Here is a 20,467-nt window from a genome sequence, read left to right as displayed (position 1 = left end):
TTCGACAAACGTTGTCAAAAGCCTCTTGAAAATCCACAAATGCACAGTACAATTTCTTTTTCCTCGCCCTTAAAATATCTATTAAACCATAGAGTACAAAAATGTGGTCAACATTACTGTAACCTTTCCTGAAGCCAGCTTGTATTGCTGAAATAATATAATTGTCATTTGTGACAAGCTGTACTTTTTCTTATTTGACATATGTTTGAAATCGATGAAAACCTGATGTATAGGCTCTGGTTGACAGACATGTTTTCGTGCACAATTGTAAATTGAAGAGTGAGTGACTGAGAATGGCTGAAGACAGTATTTAAAAGCGCGTCAGCTTGGCGTGGGAGGAAAGCTCGAAGTGATGAAGGACTTCCTTTTTGGTGTCACCCCTCTAGCACGGGTATGGTGGTAACAAGGTGCATGATCGAGGTGAATCTGGGGCTCGATCACAGGATACTGGCACGCCTAAGGGACGCAACTTTGCTGACTAAAGAGGACTGATTGTTAGGCAACATGAAGTGGTTGATGGCATGTCATCGGACACCAGTGGCGTGGATCGATGTTCACTATGTAAATCAGTGGACAGTCTGAACGTCTTCATGCAGCTGAAACACTTCGAAGTTCAACAAAATTATAGATTGACCACCAATTGAACAAATGAACGTGTCTGAATGACGTGGGATTAATCAGCCGTTCAGCAGCTGTTCTCTGTAGTTATAAAACATGCCGTGAAAGTGATGCTAGGAAAAATCATTCGGAACATTTCAGAAATGAACAAAATACGGTAAGGGATTGTCTGCCATTTTATGATTTGCTTATTCTATTTCAATGATTTCGAGGATATATTTTTTATTCAACTGATTGACAGTTCGGTAAAGTCTCCTCTTACATACTTCCCCGGGATTAGAAAAATCCCAATCAAGCCCATTGCTGGTCGTGAGAGGCGTCAAAAATGGACCCTGCTGGTGTCAGACAATAACATGGCTGATGGCGTGTCATCTTGCTGCCTGCTGTCAGGCAATAACATGGCTGATGGCGTGTTATCTTGCCGCTTGCTGTCAGGCAATAACATGGCTGATGGCGGTCATCTTGCCGCCTGCTGTCAGGCAATAACTTGGCTGATGGCGTGTCATCTTGCTGCCTGCTGTCAGGCAATAACATGGCTGATGGCGTGTTATCTTGCCGCTTGCTGTCAGGCAATAACATAGCTGATGGCGGTCATCTTGCCGCCTGCTGTCAGGCAATAACTTGGCTGATGGCGTGTCATCTTGCTGCCTGCTGTCAGGCAATAACATGGCTGATGGCGTGTCATCTTGCTGCCTGCTGTCAGGCAATAACTTGGCTGATGGCGTGTCATCATGCCCCCTGCTGTCAGGCAATAACATGGCTGATGGCGTGTCATCTTGCCGCCTGCTGTCAGGCAATAACATGGCTGATGGCGTGTCATCTTGCTGCCTGCTGTCAGGCAATAACATTGCTGATGGCGTGTCATCTTGCTGCCTGCTGTCAGGCAATAACTTGGCTGATGGCGTGTCATCATGCCGCCTGCTGTCAGGCAATAATATGGCTGGTGGCGTGTCATCTTGCCGCCTGCTGTCTGCAATAACTTGGCTGATGGCGTGTCATCATGCCCCCTGCTGTCAGGCAATAACATGACTGATGGCGTGTCATCTTGCCGCCTGCTGTCAGGCAATAACATGGCTGATGGCGTGTCATCTTGTCCCCTGCTGTAAGGCAATAACATGACTGATGGCGTGTCATCTTGTCCCTGCTGTCAGACAATAACATGGCTGATGACGCGTCATCTTGTCCCCTGCTGTCAGGCAATAACATGACTGATGGCGTGTCATCTTGCCCCTGCTGTAAGGCAATAACTTTGCTGATGACGTGTCATCTTGCCCCTGCTGTCAGACAATAACATGGCTGATGGCGTGTCATCTTGTCCCCTGCTGTCAGGCAATAACATGACTGATGGCGTGTCATCTTGCCCCTGCTGTAAGGCAATAACTTAGCTGATGACGTGTCATCTTGCCCCTGCTGTCAGACAATAACATGGCTGATGGCGTGTCATTTTGTCCCCTGCTGTCAGGCAATAACATGGCTGATGGCGTGTAATCTTGTCCCCTGCTGTCAGACAATAACATGGCTGATGGCGTGTCATCTTGCCCCTGCTGTCAGGCAATAACATGGCTGATTGCGTGTCATCTTGTCCCCTGCTGTCAGACAATAACATGGCTGATGGCATGTCATCTTGCCCCTGCTGTCAGACAATAACATGGCTGATTGCGTGTCATCTTGTCCCCTGCTGTCAGACAATAACTTTGCTGATGACGTGTCATCTTGTCCCCTGCTTTCAGACAATAACTTGGCTGATGGCGTGTCATCTTGTCCCCTGCTGTAAGGCAAAAACATGGCTGATGTCGTGTTATCTTGCCCCCTGCTGTCAGGCAATAACATGGCTGATGGCGTGTTATCTTGCCCCCTGCTGTCAGACAATAACATGGCTGATGGCGTGTCATCTTGTCCCCTGCTGTCAGGCAATAACATGGCTGATGGCGTGTCATCTTGTCCCCTGCTGTAAGGCAAAAACATGGCTGATGGCGTGTCATCTTGTCCCTGCTGTCAGACAATAACATGGCTGATGGCGTGTCATCTTGTCCCCTGCTGTCAGGCAATAACATGACTGATGGCGTTTCATCTTGTCCCCTGCTGTCAGGCAAAAACATGGCTGATTGCGTGTCATCTTGCCCCCTGCTGTCAGACAATAACATGGCTGATGGCGTGTTATCTTGCCCCCTGCTGTCAGGCAATAACATGGCTGATGGCATGTCATCTTGCCCCTGCTGTCAGACAATAACATGGCTGATGGCGTGTCATCTTGTCCCCTGCTGTAAGGCAAAAACATGGCTGATGGCGTGTCATCTTGTCCCTGCTGTCAGACAATAACATGGCTGATGGCGTGTCATCTTGTCCCCTGCTGTCAGGCAATAACATGACTGATGGCGTGTCATCTTGCCCCTGCTGTAAGGCAATAACTTAGCTGATGACGTGTCATCTTGCCCCCGCTGTCAGACAATAACATGGCTGATGGCGTGTCATCTTGTCCCCTGCTGTAAGGCAAAAACATGGCTGATTGCGTGTTATCTTGCAGCCTGCATTCAGGCAATAACATGGCTGATGGCGTGTCATCGCGCCCTCATCGCATGGGACGCTGAACATATTTCCGTTACATGGTTTGCGTCGTCAAGGCTCTAACAACAGTGGACTGTTTTTTAAGATCATTCCCTCTCTCACAAATGTGATTGTTTGTCTTGTCCCCATTCGAATTATTTACAGTGCTAAACAACAACGTCTTCAAATAGTACGCGGACGTTGTAGCTTCGAATAAGACCACATGCCGACCAGCAACCTTGTTGTACTCGTCGTACGTGGCAAGTTTATAGGTCAGGCGCGGTAACTTCGTTCCATTGGCGTAGGACGTTGCTCATATTATCAATCACTATTTTCCCTGATCCAGGATCGATTACATGCAGCTGTCTGTTATTTTCTTGTTCAATGCCACATGAATATGGCAAAGCGGCACTCAGCACGAGACAAACCACCGATTGTTATCATGGGAGAGATGGCACGGTATTAACCAAGACACCGAGTCTGACTACCCGATCCATAAAAAAATGTCGCCTCTGTCGATCACCATAGCTCGCTGGGGATCTATTCTAATATGCTAACGCGGAATCCCCGCAACGTGTGTTGATGTGAATAGTGGTTGTGTTTAATTATTTGATGGGATGTCAAAAGAGGTTTTCTTTCTGTTTCGTCATTGTTTGTTTGTTTGTTTGTTTGTTTTTAACGTCACACTCAGAAATACCATTGCGAAATGACCGCGGTCTATAAATAACAAGTCTGGACCTGGCAATCCAAAAAAATGACATCATGAACATCCATCTACACTTTTGGGATACATTGAAATGCACCAACCAAGTCACCCATCCCGTTGCTGGCCTCCTAGATCCGAAATTCAAAGATGTATATTTGCTCGCCGTAACAATAAAATTTTATTTTATTGGTCATTTCAGATTGAATCGGCTTTTGAACAAATCCAGACTTTTCAATCTTATGTTTATGATGGCCGCTGTCTACATCGTTTTAGGATTAACCAAAATTGGGGTTTTCCTTGTTTCAACACGAAAGCTCTTTGATTCAATTGACTATACGCTTAAGAAAGAAAGAGACTCGTTCCACTTGAACAGACTGTTGCACCTCAAGAAAGACTCGCTTCCTTTGTCTGACCCAGCATCCTTTAGTTCTTTCTACATCGACACGCCTGCTTCAAAAGCAAAAAACACATTTAACGACAAAACTCGAAGCATTGGTGAATACGTTCCTAGCAAAACCTTTCAACATGTTTACCGACGTATGCCGGACATAGATATTCAGAGTGGTGAAAACAAAAGTCTCGAAGTGCTCCTGAGAAGAGGGGACATTGAACCAGCGACTGACCTTGTGACTAGAGACACGAAGGTCATACTGTGGTATTCCCCAACAAGGTATCATCCAAGATTGTCGAGATTACACCCCTTGCGGGGATGCCCAGAATCCAGATGTCGGGTTACAACAAACAGAGACTTCTACAGCCAGAGTGATGCTCTTGTGTTTACTGCACAGCTCCTAGATCAGATGCCACCAGTGAAGCTTACGAATCAAGTGTGGATATTACATAATCATGAGTCTCCACGGTGGGTGAATAAAAATACGTATTTGTACAACGAAGCCTGGAGCTCCAAATTTAACTGGACGATGGACTATAGGAATGACGCCGATTTCAAAGTCCCGTACGGAATCCTCCAAAGTAAGAATGGAACATTTCTTAGAGAAGAACATCCACCAATAAGAAACTATTCACAAATCTGGTCTTCGAAGAAAGGAACAATCGCATGGATGGTAAGCAACTGCCGAACTATGAGTAAAAGAATGGAATATGTTCGGGAATTGAGTCGCTATGTCCAAGTTGATATATTCGGCAAGTGTGGCGACCACAGATGTCCAAGATCTGATGACGAATCGTGTCTGGAACATCTTTCGAAAAATTACAAATTCTACTTAGCCTTTGAAAATGCGTTTTGTAAAGACTACATAACTGAAAAGTTTTTCCGTAACTTCAACTCTGATATGGTCGTAGTGGCCAGGGGTGGGGGCGACTACAGCGCCGTTGCTCCCCCAGGAACCTTCATCAATGCAGCTGACTTCGTATCACCTCAGCGTCTTGCCCAGTTGTTGAACGAGCTGGCTCACAATGAAAGAGACTATGTCAATATTCTACGCAAGAAGAACCAGTATCATGCCGTTTGGGAGGAGTGGCCCATAGTTAAAAATGGGATCATAGAATATATGACCTATCATTACGATATGGTGCCCATGTGTGACATTTGTAACCGGTTGTGGGATGTTGAAAGTAACGGAACACTCTACATGGACATTGGTGATTGGTTTGATAAAGGGATGTGTTTTGAACCTTCCGATCTAACTTCAGATAGGTTGTGAATACTTAGGAGAAAAAGTTTTAGAAAAACAGTTTTCAGTGTTGGGCTGTCACGTGAAGATTTGAGGGCGCTTAATTAAATTTGGAACCGAACGTTGAGCATGAGAGGTTTCAAATGTTAAATTTACCGCCGTTATTTTTACACAGAAGCAAACTCTGAGTTAAACAACTAAGCATCTTTATCTTTATTTTATTAAACAATTAAACAATTAAACACAAACGTTTTGTTGTTAGCGAAGAAAACTGTCGGGCAACAGAAAGCATACGTTTGATTGGACCAAAACAATACAAACGTTATCCAAACATGGGGCGGTCGGGTAGCCTAACACGCCGAACACCCGGGTTCGATTCCCGTCATGGGTATAAAGTGTGAAGCCCATTTCTGGTGTCCCCCGCCTTGATATTGCTGGAATATTGCTAAAAGCGGCGTAAAACCATATTCACCCACTCACTCATTATCCAAACATAATCAATTGTATGAAAATAGTCTCCGAAACTCTGCAAACGTCAGGTCCAAAACACAACTATGATACCGGTATCAAATACATCACCACCGAATAACCATTTTTCTATTTTTTTAGCCAACATGAATGATGGGTGAATACTTTCTTTTGCCCTACAGTGTACTTAGTGAAGTAGCGTCCAGTGTTTTGAGTAGTCTGAATAAAAGCAACATCGATTAACTGCGGGGGCACGGGTGGCCCAGTCGCCTAAGGCGCCGCGATTCGCTGTGCAGAGTTGCGTCCCTTGGGCACGCCAGGAACCTATGATTGTGGGTTCGAATCCCGATTTGCCCAGATTATGTTTCTAGGTTTGTCAGCACCATACCCGTGCTCGTGGGTTTCACCGAAGTGGTAAACGTCTGATACCTGCATCACTTCGGGCTTACCCCCCACATTAAGCTGACACGCCGCGATATAACTGGAATACTGTTAAAAGCGGCGTTAAACACAACTCACTCACTCTGCAAAAACCAAAAATCAGTACAATCAACTTTTGACTTGACTCTTAAACCTGAAGACATGTCCATTCCTCTTTTGTACTTGATCCCAAAGCTCCATAAAATCCGTACAAAGAGAGATATATTGCTGGGTCCAGCAAATGAACCATCAAATCCCTGTCTCAAAGACAAACTATAGTCTTAAATACAATCAAGGAAGGACTTTCTTTATATTCACAGAAAGTATTTAAGAGCATGTTTATTTCTGAAAAAACTCAGAGGATTTGCTTGACTTTTTGCAACCTCAGAAACGTTCCATTCTGTCAAAACATTTGATTTTTCAACTTTGTACACCATTATCCTAACATGACAAACTTAAGAAAAAACTTCATTCCTTGATTCATGGGGCTTTTGTTACAAGTGAATGAGTGAGTATGGTTTTACGGTTTTAGCAATATTCCAGCAATATCACGGCGGGGGACACCAGAAATGGGCTTCACACATTGTACCCATGTCGGGATTCGAACCCGGGTCTTTGGCGTGACGAGCGAACGCTTTAACCACTAGGCTACCCGACCGCCACCTTTTGTTACAAAACGTGGTGAACACGGATACAGTTACCCATCTATATTCAGAGGTTCAGGACAATTTGTGAAAAATGAAAGCAAATGCCATCTTAGTTTACTGAGAAAACAATATTTGAAATGCTGGTCTTCCCATGGGCACCGACTGTGCTCCCCTTTCTAGCGGATCTGTTTCGTTATGCCTATGAATCGGAATTTCTGTTCGGATTGGCAAAGTCAAAACAAGGTAATTTGGCCAAAAAGTATTACTTTAGCTTCAGGTATATCGATGTTCTGATATCGTTCAATAACAATCAAATAGCCGATTCCCTTCCACTGATTTACCCAGCTGAACTAGAAATACAGGAGACCTGTGATACCGCCTCATCTGTTTCATATTTAGATGTATGAATAAAGATCCAGAGTGACAAAACATTATCCCCAAGACTGTATGACAAGAGGGAAGACTTCAACTTTCCAATAGTCAACTTTCCCTTCGTGTCGAGCATTATTCCAGCAGCTCCAGCCTTTGGTGTTTACATTTCACAACTTTTGAGATACAATCGACCATGCTCTCTCTACCATTATTTCAAAGAACGTCATACGGCTCTTGCTCAGAAGGTGTTTGATCAAGGTTACAACATTCAAGGCCTCAGTAAAGCCTTCAAAAGTTTTTCTGGCAGACATGTTGAGGACAAAAATGATGTCCGATTCAATTCCATATTTTGACTTTTACCATATGTTCTCGTGGGTTTTTTTAGGTGAACAGTTGACTTGCCTCTGCATGTGGTTTTGATGGGTGCCACCGATGGGGCAGGATACGCGCACCTGTTCGCGAACAGCTGGTATCATTACTATTTGATAGTGATTCATAAACACATGCTCATGATATAGTCGGAATCGTACAATCGACTCTGCTTTATGAAGAGATTTGTATTGTATATGGAAAGGGTATTGCCGCTTTATTTATTAAAACCACCTGATAGGTACAGTGAATGTGATCTTCCGTCGACAGCATGGATTCTTGTTGTTCACAGTATCAATCACCGGTTTGTCTGGTCCAGATAGTGTTATGTCAAGACAGTCCATACCTTGAATATTGCTGGTGTTTAATTAAAACCAACAAAACGATTTCCAAAATCATAGGAAATCCCTGTTAAATGCGCTGAACAATAACGACTATGTCATAAGCATTGTCTATGACTCACTATCAAGGTGAGGTGAAAGTGGGTTTAACGTCGCGTCCAAGATTATTGCACTTATATAGCGACGTGCATGCACGTGTATGTGTGTGTGTGTGTGTGGCTGCTTGTACTAGTCCGGACTGATGCCGATTTATGATGCTAGCTCACTGAGATACCATGCCGCAGTTTAACATGAATACCCCACTCAGACACAGTATACTGACTCCGAGCCGACCAGTCCTTGTTTTAGCCCCTTAATGCCGAGCGCCAGACAGGGTAACAACAAGTACAATCTTTTAACGTCTTTTTGTATGACGCGGCCCGGGATCGAACCCTGGACCTTCCGCTCTCCGGGCGGACGCTCTACCACAAGACCACGGAGGCGGTCGACTCACTATCAAACATTGATGACACCCGATGTTCGTAGAAGGTGAGAGTGTCCTGCACCACCTGGAGCACCTATCACAAACCATGCAAAGTAAATTCACCTACCTACCTAAACCACGGGAACATTTGGCTCTTGTCAAAATAGGGAATTGTACCAGACATAATTTTTGTCGCTGATCCCCTATATTTTTATATGCTCTCCACATGTCTACCATAAAACGTTTTGAAAGGTTTACTAAGGACTTGAATGTTTTAACCCTAAACAAATAAATTTTGAGCAAGATCCGTATACGTTATGTGACAGTAGACAGTGTTTGACGTTTGTTCGTAGTTATTGTCAATGGAAGCAAATGATTGAAGCGCTCGTAAAATGTGGCGTGCTGGCGTAGCCAGATTTTAGCGGCAGACGTTGGCAGCGAGTAATTAGAGTTATCCGCCTTTGTGTTAACTTGAAGATTACATGTTTGGTCGTTTGAGAAGTTTCAGAAGGCTGGCTGCACCGATATAGGAGCGACACGACCCGAAGTGATTACAATTTCAACGGCGTGTTAGCTTGTGGGAGGAAAACTGGAAATGATGTAGGTTCTACACGTGACAAAACAAGAAACATCACCAGGATAAATATAGGATTCAAACCCATGAGTGAATAAGTCGGTTAAAATTAAAAGTCGCTTCGGCAATTGTTCAGCCAAAGTGTGACTATCACAGGTTTCTGACACTTCTAAGGGACGCCACTCTGCACAGCTAATTAGGCGCCAAAAATACTGGGCCTCCCGTGGCCCTAAGCTAACACTATGGCACTGGTTGTGGTCACATGTATTGCATATTGCATATACATTGACACAACACAACACATGCTGGGATTATCCCAGTTTGGGTTTGACAGTCTCCGTGGGAATTCCTGGTGAGAATTGGTTTTAAGAGTGAGTGAGTGAGTTTGGTATAACGCCGCTTTTAACAGTATTCAAGTTATATCACGGCGTGTCAGCTTAATGTGGGAGGAAAGCCCGCGGTGAGGCAGGTCTCAGACGTTTACCACTTCGGTGAAACCCACGAGCACGGGTATGGTGCTGACAAACCTAGAAACATAATCGGGGCGAACCGGGATTCGAACCCACAATCATAGGTTTCAGGCGTGCCCAAGGGACGCAACTCTGCACAGCGAATCGCGGCGCCTCAGACGACTGGGCCACCCGTGCCCCCGGTTTTAAGAGACGACCTGGCGGACCGGGTGGTCGGGCTTGATGACTTGTGTTTTTTTAAAAACATGTTAGTTACACAGCCGCCATGTACAATGTAGCTTGAATATTGCCGGGTGAGGCGTTGAACCACAAACAAATAAAATCATGCAGACAAACTTTATTCTAATGGGTTTGTGCAGAAGTTGGCTGTTGTTTCAGCGGACACAAGTCTCATCACTCTTCCACGAGCTGGCGGACGTCCTGAATAGCAGAAACTGATTCCTCCGCGTCGTGAACTGTTTCCGCCATCTCCAGTTCTGCATCATGGAGGAACGCCAGGAGGCTCGACTTGTTTATTGAGCCTGAGAATATATTTACAAGTCATTCAATTTTTTGTAAATACAATCTCACTCAAACCAGAGCACCCGAATTTAATTCACCCCATCCTTGAACAAACATGAATATTCTGAAGCACGTTAGTTAAGTCCCAAGAACATGTATCTTCATACGCATGTAGCTAATATATAAATCAAAATAATCATAATTAAATTATATACTTCAACGTCTCGATTATACGCAGAAACAGATTCCATTAGGAGTAAAAGGTAAACAAGCGGTAAACAGCATCATATGACTGCACCCTCAAGGGTAAGTGTGAGGTCGTCACACTGAGCATGGGTAAAATGTGTGAATTCCTGGGATATCCTCCGTCATGAAATGGCCGGAATGATAGGTGAGTGAGTGAGTTTGGTTTAACGCCCCTTTTAACACTATTGCAGTTATATCACGGCGTGTCAGCTTATTGTGGGAGGAAAGCCCCAAGTGATGCAGGTCTCAGACGTTTACCGCTTCGGTGAAACCCACGAGCACGGGTATGGTGCTGACAAACCTAGAAACATAATCGGGGCGAACCGGGATTCGAACCCACAATCATAGGTTTCTGGCGTGTTCAAGGGACGCAACTCTGCACAGCGAATCGCGGCGCCTTAGACGACTGGGCCCCCGTGCCCCCCCCCCCCCCCCCCAGAATGATAGGGAAACCAACCCTCTCAACCGCTTTACGTACATAAGTATATGTACAATAAACACGACAGAGAACTGTACATAACTTTCTGAAGTCTTTTCATTCCTTAAATTATGCAGCTCGGTCCAAATTCGTCCCTGAAAGACATCGTCAGTCACAAACAGGGGCTTAAAGGGCAAGTTCACACGGAAATCAACCAATTTTTCTTGTACTTTTTCCACATTAAAAGTGTTAACATAGAAGTGTCAAAGACAAAAATATAAAAACATCATATTTAATTAACATATTTTTTGCATTAAAACGATTTATATTTTTCACATTTACCAAGTGTTCTATTTCCATAACAAAAACACCATGGCTTATGCCCCTTGCAATATGACGTCATTGGTGCCAATTGATAAACATTATGACGTCATCATGCTTTGTTAGAGCCGCTTCACGTGGTGTAGGTACAGTTTTGTGATTCTAGCGTCTCAGATGCCAGCCAGAATTGTGTTATGCTGAGTCACCACTGCGCCGGAGTGTGTCGTAGACCATGTTGTTTTACCGCAAACTGGTCCTTGATATCTTTTGCGTTGAGAATAGACAGGGACCCAGTTGAATTGGCACCAATTACGTCATAATCTAAGGGGGATAACTCAGGCCTATTTCGCTCGTAAAACGAAGGCCTCATAACGACATATCATTTTAACACTATTGTGAGCTTCCTACTTTCACTGTGAAAAAAAATGAGCGTATATTTTCAAACACAGATACTAACTAATTCTAAAATTGCGTTTTGTTTAGAAAAAGAAAGAAAGTGATTTTTGCGTGTACACTTCCCCTTTAAAGGCATACTATCTCGATCGCTCCGATGTTTCAATTACTTCTTGATGACACAGACTTCACATTAAAGTTTATCCAGTGTATTCATCGTAATGCGCTGGATAATGGAGGTGGCAGAATCAACACCCCAACCGCTAAGAGTGAGTGAGTGAGTGAGTGAATATGGTTTTACGCCACTTTCAGAAATATTCCAGAAAGATCACGACGGGGGACACCAGAAGTGGGCTTCACACATTGTACCCATGTGGGGAATCGAACCAGGGTCTTCGGCGTGTCCAACCAGTAAGAAGTGAATAGAGTCAGTGTTCAGTACAAATTTACAATACAGTAAACTACGGTTATAACGAACACGCTTATAACGAACTGACGGATATAACGAACTAACTTTTTAGTCCCGACTATTTGCTGTAGTTATGCTTTATATATGCTTATAACGAATTACGGTTAAAACGAACTTACTTGGGACAGTGAGCGACGATCCTGAGGAGCTCGAAGTGCCTGAAAGAACCAGGGAAGAAAATGGATGGGATCTGAGTCTTGGCGACAAGAACATACCACAATCCTACTTACTCTCAAAATTAGAAATAGGGGGCTCTTATTAGAATGTTAAAAATACAGAGTTGAAAGATAAATTTCGTGGTTTATGCTGACAGCCTGAAATGTTTATGTACGACAGATATATTTTTCCAGAATTAAATGTCCATAATTAAGGGTGCAGATAACACACGAGTGCGTATTAAATAAGTCTTGTGTACATTGATCAATCGGAAGGGGTGCTAATTGGGATTGTTCACTAGCCAATACATGTATCTTAGCAAATGTCGCCGTTGGCGCTTATTAGAGCGGGGCGCTTATGTCGAATACGGTATTGGTACAATATGTCATTAGCAGTCAACACCAGAGAATAACCAGTCTCGTTTATCCGCCGAAACAGATTCGATTGGGCGTAAAAACAAAATAGCGGTGAACATTATATGAATGGATCACTACACATAAGTGAAGACATCAGGTATTGTGGCCTTCTTTGTGGTATGTTCTAAAGAGGATTGTTATTCTAGGTTTGAGAAACTCGATCTATGCTTGCAGTAAGATACGACCGTGTGGGTGATCAGGTCAGGCTTGACATGCGTCTCATTGTACCAGGGGTCGATTGTTGCTCATTATATCAATCACTGATTTGTCGGGACAAGACATACTTATTGTACAGACTACCGTTATATAACTGAGTTTGGCGAACAAACGAGCCCAAGTCCGGCCTACCGTGTCATCAGGGAAAGACTTTCGGCTCAAAAAAATTATCAGCACGTGACACTCATCTGTATTTACGAGTGGGGCTGTTCAGCTGCTTTGTTATGTGGTCTGTTTGATGTGCGGCGTACATTATTATGGCAACAAACATTTAATTAAGATAGCTTTCCCGTGAAGATCCGGGGTAGAATAGGTCTTCAGCAACCCATGCATGCGTAAAAGGCGACTATGCTTGTTGTAAGACTAACGGGATCGGGTGGTCAGGCTCGCTGACTTGGTTCATGCATGTCATCGCATCGATGCTCATAATATATCACTGGATTGTCTGGTCCAGACTCGATTATTTACATACCGCCGTTATATAGCTGGAATATTGCTGAGTGCGGCGTTGAACAAGGAACAAGGAACAAGCAAGCTAAGATCGTCAAAATGTTAATACAACATTCTAGCTTGATAACTGAATTTTAAGGTTACTTTTCCTAATGTGTTATCATGCAACACATAGACTGATTCTCAGGGTGGGGTTAGGTGAAATGGGGTTTAACTTCGCGTCTATTGCACTTATAGATGCATGCACGCATATGTGTGTATTTGTGGCTGCTTGTACTAGACCGGACTGATGCCGATTTATAGTGCAAGCTCACTGAGATACCATGCTGCAGTTTAACATGAATACCCCACTCAGACACAGTAAATTGACTCCGGGCCGACCAGCCCTTATTTTAGCCCCTTAATGCCGAGCACCAGACAGGGTAACAACAAGTACCATCTTTTAACGTATTTTGGTATGACGCGACCGGGGATCGAAGCCCGGATCTTCCGCTCTCCGGGCGGTCTCTCTACCATTAGACCACGGAGGCGGTCGAATTATCAGGGATTTAATGCTCATAAGAATTCCCATTAAAGTTAACTCACTGCTGACTCCACACGCCTGATAACGTCTGTATTCTGCGTCTTCCATAATCCCAACTTCTCCCAGCCATGGACAGGAACCGATATATTTCGTCAGACATTTCTTGTAGGTCTGCGTATTGCTGGAGAGAGAAACATTGCTTTTAACATTGAGGGAGTGAGTGTGTGAGTTGGGTTTAACGCCGCTTTTAACAGTATTACAGTTATATCACTGCGTGTCAGTGATGCAGGTCTCCACTTCAGTGAAACCCACGAGCACGGGTATGGTGCTGACAAACCTAGAAACATAATCTGGGTGAACCGGGTTCGAACCCACAATCATAAGATTTTGGCGTGCCCAAGGGACGCAACTCTGCACAGCGAATCGCGGCGCCTAAGACAACATGGCCACCCGTGCCCCGAATTCAACTTTGAAAGCATTGCACTGCTCGCACAACCTTGCATTTCGGGTCGAAACTGCCTCACAAAGGAGTGCGCGAGTTAAAATTTAACGTCACATCGGCAGAATTTCAGCCATATCGTGACGAGAAGTACATTAATAATACATATATTTAGACAATATAAAAAACTGTCAACGATGGACATTACAATAAGCCTCACAAAGGCCTTAAAATGTACATAAGGCCTTCATAAAGCCGGAATTATTTACATTTACTCACGTCCCCTAAAAAACTTTCAAAACAAATTGCGTGTTCAATTTGTAAGCAAAAAAACAAAAAATATAACGTGTCAACTTCGAAGAAACCACATTGGCTTTATGGTTCCTTAATAGCAAGTAGCCATAGATACCTTCCTCGTGTTGATCGGTTGTTTCCGTAAGCCGAATAGTTCCGATATAATGCGAACGGTAGAACGGACGGGCCCAAAGTAAAATATGCAAATGAGGGGCTGTGTGTACGAACATGGTCAAGACTACATTTGACACCCTTTAAAGCAAACCATGATTGGTAAATGGTGCTTAACTCTCAGTGACCGAACATATAAAGTTGAAGGATTTTAAATACGACTGTCGTGCATAGTGTGGCGTCTGTTGAAGTGATTTTTAGCGGTACGTTAAAATATGTTTGGGTTGTTATCTCCCTTGCCGTTCTTCAGTCTGGGTTTTGTGCTATGACACTTCAATGGCTAAGGCGGGCAATCAGCTGGTCAATTTGCCAAAATACCACTCACTCCCGGTAGATTCACTTAGGGTGATAAGCATGCCAAGCCTAAAAGTCGCTATTGTCACGCCTTGTAACCGCCTCCGTGGTCTAGTGGTAGAGCGTCCGCCCGGAGATTGGAAGGTCCGGGGTTCGACCCCCAGCCGCGTCATACCATAAGACGTTAAGGCGTCTGGCGCTCGGCAGTAAGGGGCTAAAACAAGGACTGGTCGGCTCGGAGTTAGTATACTGTGTCTGAGTGTGGTATTCATGTGGGCTAGCACTATAAATCGGCATCAGTCCGGACTAGTACAGGCAGCCACACACAAGTGCATGCACGTCGCTATATAAGTGCAATAATCTTGGACGCGACGATGACCCCATTTCACCTCACCTCAACTATCACGCCTTGTTATTTTACAGGGATTATTGCTACTCTCGGGTAATCGTACCTTTCTTTCCTTTAGTTTATGCCTCATTGACCAAGTAGATGCGGGTAGTATATATATGGGCCTTATATTACAACTGTTAAGGGCGAAAGGGGGTAACTGCACTTTTTCATACATTTGTTTGTGTCTTACATGAAATGTGCCCAAAATTGACCAACATGTTGTTTCCTTCTTCTTGTTCATTGTTCTCCCTTTGCAGAATTAGCACATCACATTACTTTATGACTTAAACCAAAAGACATTAGATTTGTGTAAAATGGGCGAGAGTGCAGTAGTCGCATCTGGCTGGAACAAGACACGAGGTGAATAATCGCATATGGTTTCCTATCTTCTCTTGCACCCTGTCCACCCCACCACAACCACCCCCGAAATGAATCAAGCGGCATGTCTGTCCCTCTCCATTTGTTGAGAACAGCCTGGCTTTTAGAGCGGATATGATTGTAAACTTCAATAGGCTTGTGAACTTCAATCACAAAGTTGAAAGTGAAAGGTTGGATGAACTATTAACTACCAATATGGCTGATGTCAAGAAGACCTTGGTATTGGCCAATGACCAGGCAAGTGTGGAAAGATTTTTCAATCAATAAGGAATTTGAAGTGGACAATATGACTGACATTTAGCGACAATGTCATAACTAATGGCGGTGTTCTAATTTAAAGGTTCCAGTCACAAAACCCTTGTTGGTTTATTGCTCTCTCGCCAGACAGAAATATGAACTGCATTCGGCAAAACAGAGAACATAGTGAATATCCGGGTTAGTATAGGTCTTCAGCAACCCATGATTGCCGTAAAAGGCGATTATGCTTGGCGTAAAAGGCGACTAATGGGATCAGGTGGTCAGGCTCGCTGACTTGGTTGACACATGTCATCGTATCCCAATGCGTCGATCGATGCTCATGATGTCAATCACTGGATTGTCTGGTCCAGAATCGATTATTTACAGACCGCCGTCATATAGCTTGAATATTGCTGAGTGCGGCGTTAAACAACAATCAAACCAACAAACAAACATGAGATGCTAGGATTCTTCCACCGAATCTCTACACGGTTATTAATAAACAGATTTCTGTTAATTACCTGCACGCATCACTTCCAGCGTTGCCATAGCTTCCAGAATACATATCCATGAACGACGTTGCACAGGGAACAGCACTGGTACAGGAACTTGTTGCTGGTGAAACAGGTAAAATGTACACTATTACAAGAGACGTAAAACCCAACTCACTCACTACTCAAAGAGGCGGCTACCGAACTCAGCATTTCATGATTGTGTAGAGAGGCGACTAACAGGATCGAGTGGTCAGGCTAACGCTGCACTCACCAACATTTCAGCTACGGACGGCGGTCAACCCAGTGATTGACATCATGCTCATCGGTCGACGCAATTGAAACGTGATGACAAGCATGAACCAACTCCACCCTGTCCATCGGATCCCGTTAGGTGAGGTGAGGTGAAATTGGGTTTAACTTCGCGTCCAAGATTATTGCACTTATATAGCGACGTGCATGCACGTGTGTGTGTTTGTGTGGCTGCTTGTACTAGTCCGGACTGATGCCGATTTATAGTGCTAGCCCACTGAGATACCATGCCGCAGTTTAACATGAATACCCCACTCAGACACAGTATACTGACTCCGAGCCGACCAGTCCTTGTTTAAGCCCCTTCATGCCGAACGCCAGACAGGGTAACAACAAGTTCCATCTTTTAACGTCTTTTGGTATGACGCGATCGGGGATCGAACCCCGGACCTTCCGCTCTCCGGGCGGACGCTCTACCACTAGACCACGGAGGCGGTCCGGATCCCGTTAGGTGCCTCTTACAACAAACAGGTTGGTGAAGTCTCTAACCCAGATCTCCACGAAAGTCTTAATCTGGAGGAAGGCCCATCTCGAAGGGAAGCTACTAATTGAAAGAGAATGAGTGAACGCTGTTTTAAGTGATCCATTCACATACTTTTTGCTATCATGTTTTTGCCTTTTACGCCTAAAAGAATGTGTTTCGGCAGATAATCTCTGGTACTGACGTTTTATGTATGAATAACCGAGTCTTGCTTGTGGTAACAATTGATAGGGAGAGTAACACGAATCATTTACAACAGTACAGGCTCTAGTAGGTGTAGGGGCGGTCGGGCGGCCTAGTGGTTAAAGCGTTCGCTCGTCACGCCGAAGACCCGGGTTCGATTCCCGACATGAATACAATGTGTGAAGCTCATTTGTGGTGTCCCCCGCCGTGATATTGCTGGACTATTGCTAAAAGCGGCGTAAAACCATACTTACTTACTCTAGCAGGTGTACTACCGATACCCAAAATCATTACATTTCTGACACAGGCTGATCTACTCGTGTTATACCTCCAGCTCATTAAACGAATTTAAACGGGAAGAAATCGGCACTATCGGAAGGCACCGTTACAATTTCCAACACATGCACCATGGCCCACTTGCACAAAGCGACCTTAGCGCTAAGACTATTGTAAGCCTATGCTAAAGTATGGGAGTTAAGATCATCTTAGCGCTAAGATCGCTTTGTGCAAGTGGGCCATAGGACCATGGTGATATATACGTACCATCTGTTGTGCAAATCAGTGATCTACCAGTACTCAGAAGGTCAATGGCTGACTGGTTGACTGCAGGACACAGTCCAACAACTGCCTGTAGGCAGGCAATGTAGGAATCGAAGACTCTGCAAATGTAAAGACGCATAAAGGTGTCAGCTACGTCTTCTCGAACAATGAGTGAATTTGTTGGATTTAACACCGCCTTTAACAGTATTACAGTTATATCGCAGCTGTCAGCTTAATGTGGGAGGAAAGCCCGAAGTGATGCAGGTCTCAGACGTTTACCACTTCGGTGAAACCCACGAGCACGGGTATGGTGCTGACAAACCTTGAAACATAATCGGGGCGAACCGGGTTTCTAGGTTTGTCAGCACCATACCCGTGCTCGTGGGTTTCACCGAAGTGTTAAACGTCTGAGACCTGCATCACTTCGGGCTTTCCTCCCACATTAAACTGACACGCCGTGATATAACTGGAATACTGTTAAAAGCGTCGTTAAACCCAAATCACTCACTCACTCACTATTCCTTTAAGTCGAAGCTAACGCTTGTTATCAGGATGTGAAGCATATAATGTTACCCTGTTATGTCGAAGGGATTCCATGGCAACAGGCTATAGAATTATAGCCTTTATAGAATGTTGCAGACCCTGTGAGAAGTCCAGGTTAGAATTGGTCCCCGGCAACCGATACTGGTCGTAGGTGACCGAATGGATCGATGACTTGGTCAGTAGAGTCAGAACGTGCCACCGATCGTTGATCATATTATCAATAACTGAATTGTCTCAATTATTTACAGGCCGTCATATCGTCGGAAAATTTCAACAACAAACAAATAGGTGTTGTAAATTATCACACGTCCCCATTTTAAGATATTCTCATTTTTTCTACAACTTACCCACAGTGTTCAACCGGATGGAAGGGCGAGGCATAGAATGAGGTCTCAAAGACTGTCCCGCATTGCCGAGCCGTTTGACAGTGAGAACTTGAATCGGCAGCTTCAGATATAAATCAGAATGGACATATATAAGGATTGTAACACAATGGGAAAGCTTAATAATATTCGTAGCTTTTTTTAAAATTTCGCTACGAATAAGGTAGCGTCGTCATTTACATCTTCCCCTGGAAATCGCCGGACCAAAGAGTTCCTATCAATGGTGACACCCAAGTCAGGACAATCGAATCTGATGTCGACTTCTATATTGCAAAATGTTTTGTTTGCTTGTTTGTTGCTTAACGCCACACGCAGCAATATTCAAGCTATATGACGGCGGTCTGTAAATAATCGAATCTGGGTCAGACAATCCAGTGATTGACATCATGAGCATCGATCCACGCAATTAGGATACGATGACATGTATCAGCGAGCCTGACCGCCCGATCCCGTTAGTCGCCTCTTACGAAAAGTATGGTCGCCTTTAAGGACAAGAATGGGTAGCTGAAGACCTATTCTACCACGGATTAAATTTGGTACGTGCATTGTAACTAATGGGACGCAACAAATGTTCCGGGGTTTGTTGTGATATTTTGAATTTTGACCTTTTTTCTGCCTCGACTAAATTTCATATGGCCATTTCCCAGCTATTTGCGTTCAAAATATATTGCAATTTGGTACTATATGTGGTTTGGCAGAGAGGCAAAACACATATGTTCTATTTTATATGATATATTTGATCATGCTTTTAAATTCTCTCAAAATCAACGTTGGATATACTAGTATTCAACTTGAAAATTTGTAGTCGTTAATCTGAAGTCACTAACCTTTCGTAATATACACCAATACCAACGTATGATACATATTGCTTCGAAACATGTACATAATCTGCGTGTTTGTTAAATGAATCTAAATTATGTTGACGAAATGGTGCTCAAACGACTTTGTCTCATTTACTTACCAGAACCTCCACAGAGCATGGCTATCTGTGCTCTTTGGTCATTAAACGCCGCTCCTGTCATTGATGGGCAACTGGGGGCTGTATCCACACAGCTAAAGAAGGTTGCATACAACCTGAAACATGGACAAAACCATCACAAAAAAGCGTATGCACCGTGTCAGTGTACCGTGAACCCCGTTTATCCGGATAGAAATATTCTAAGGGACTGACCATCTTGCATTGTTGGAAGGTGTTGAACCTCTTAGTTTGAACTACAGTAAACTACGGTTATAACGAACACGCTTATAACGAACTGACGGATATAACGAACTACTTTTTTGGTCCCGATAATTAGTTGTATTATGCTGTATATATGCTTATAACGAACTACGGTTATAACGAACTAAAATTAGTAGTCCCTTTGAGTTCGTTATAACCGTACTTTACTGTAAAATAATATCTGCTTTTATAGCTGTAGCTGAAACAATATCTAATCTCAATACAAAATCCCAGCCGTTTTAGCAACGTTTCCAGCAAAATCACAAGCTAACACAATGTACCTATGTTGGGAATCGAACACGGGCCTACGGCGTCACAAACGAAAGCTTTAACCACGAGGCTTTTGAATAGCCTCAATAGCCTCCCCAGCTGGGCC

The 20,467-nt window shown here is 44.0% G+C and overlaps 2 protein-coding genes across 3 annotated transcripts in view; one reads left to right on the top strand and one right to left on the bottom strand.

The window, feature by feature from the left end:
- Window positions 1–310: 310 nt before the first annotated feature.
- On the top strand, window positions 311–5,734 carry LOC124143495 (alpha-(1,3)-fucosyltransferase C-like). The gene is made up of 2 exons (XM_046512497.2): window positions 311–775; window positions 4,068–5,734. The coding sequence occupies exons 1-2, from the start codon at window positions 729–731 to the stop codon at window positions 5,530–5,532; spliced, it is 1,512 nt and encodes a 503-aa protein (XP_046368453.2). The 5' UTR covers window positions 311–728; the 3' UTR covers window positions 5,533–5,734.
- Window positions 5,735–9,948: 4,214 nt separating this feature from the next.
- LOC124143494 overlaps window positions 9,949–20,467 on the bottom strand; it is a 29,753-nt gene continuing 19,234 nt past the window's right edge. For both annotated transcript variants that reach the window (XM_046512496.2, XM_046512495.2), the window contains exons 4-10: window positions 19,834–19,946; window positions 18,837–18,936; window positions 17,950–18,065; window positions 16,461–16,554; window positions 13,798–13,916; window positions 12,094–12,132; window positions 9,949–10,147 (exon numbers count right to left, since the gene is read on the bottom strand). In XM_046512496.2, coding sequence (XP_046368452.2) covers window positions 10,020–10,147; window positions 12,094–12,132; window positions 13,798–13,916; window positions 16,461–16,554; window positions 17,950–18,065; window positions 18,837–18,936; window positions 19,834–19,946 — 709 coding nt within the window. In that variant the 3' untranslated portion in view covers window positions 9,949–10,019. The remainder of the gene's footprint in view (window positions 10,148–12,093; window positions 12,133–13,797; window positions 13,917–16,460; window positions 16,555–17,949; window positions 18,066–18,836; window positions 18,937–19,833; window positions 19,947–20,467) is intronic.

The sequence above is a fragment of the Haliotis rufescens genome, unplaced genomic scaffold (genome assembly GCF_023055435.1).
Source record: "Haliotis rufescens isolate VD_foot unplaced genomic scaffold, xgHalRufe1.0.p SCAF_8, whole genome shotgun sequence".
In the NCBI taxonomy this organism is placed as follows: Eukaryota; Metazoa; Mollusca; class Gastropoda; order Lepetellida; family Haliotidae; genus Haliotis; species Haliotis rufescens.
Note: the sequence above shows the minus strand (reverse complement) of the source record. Positions and strands in the feature narration are given on the sequence as shown.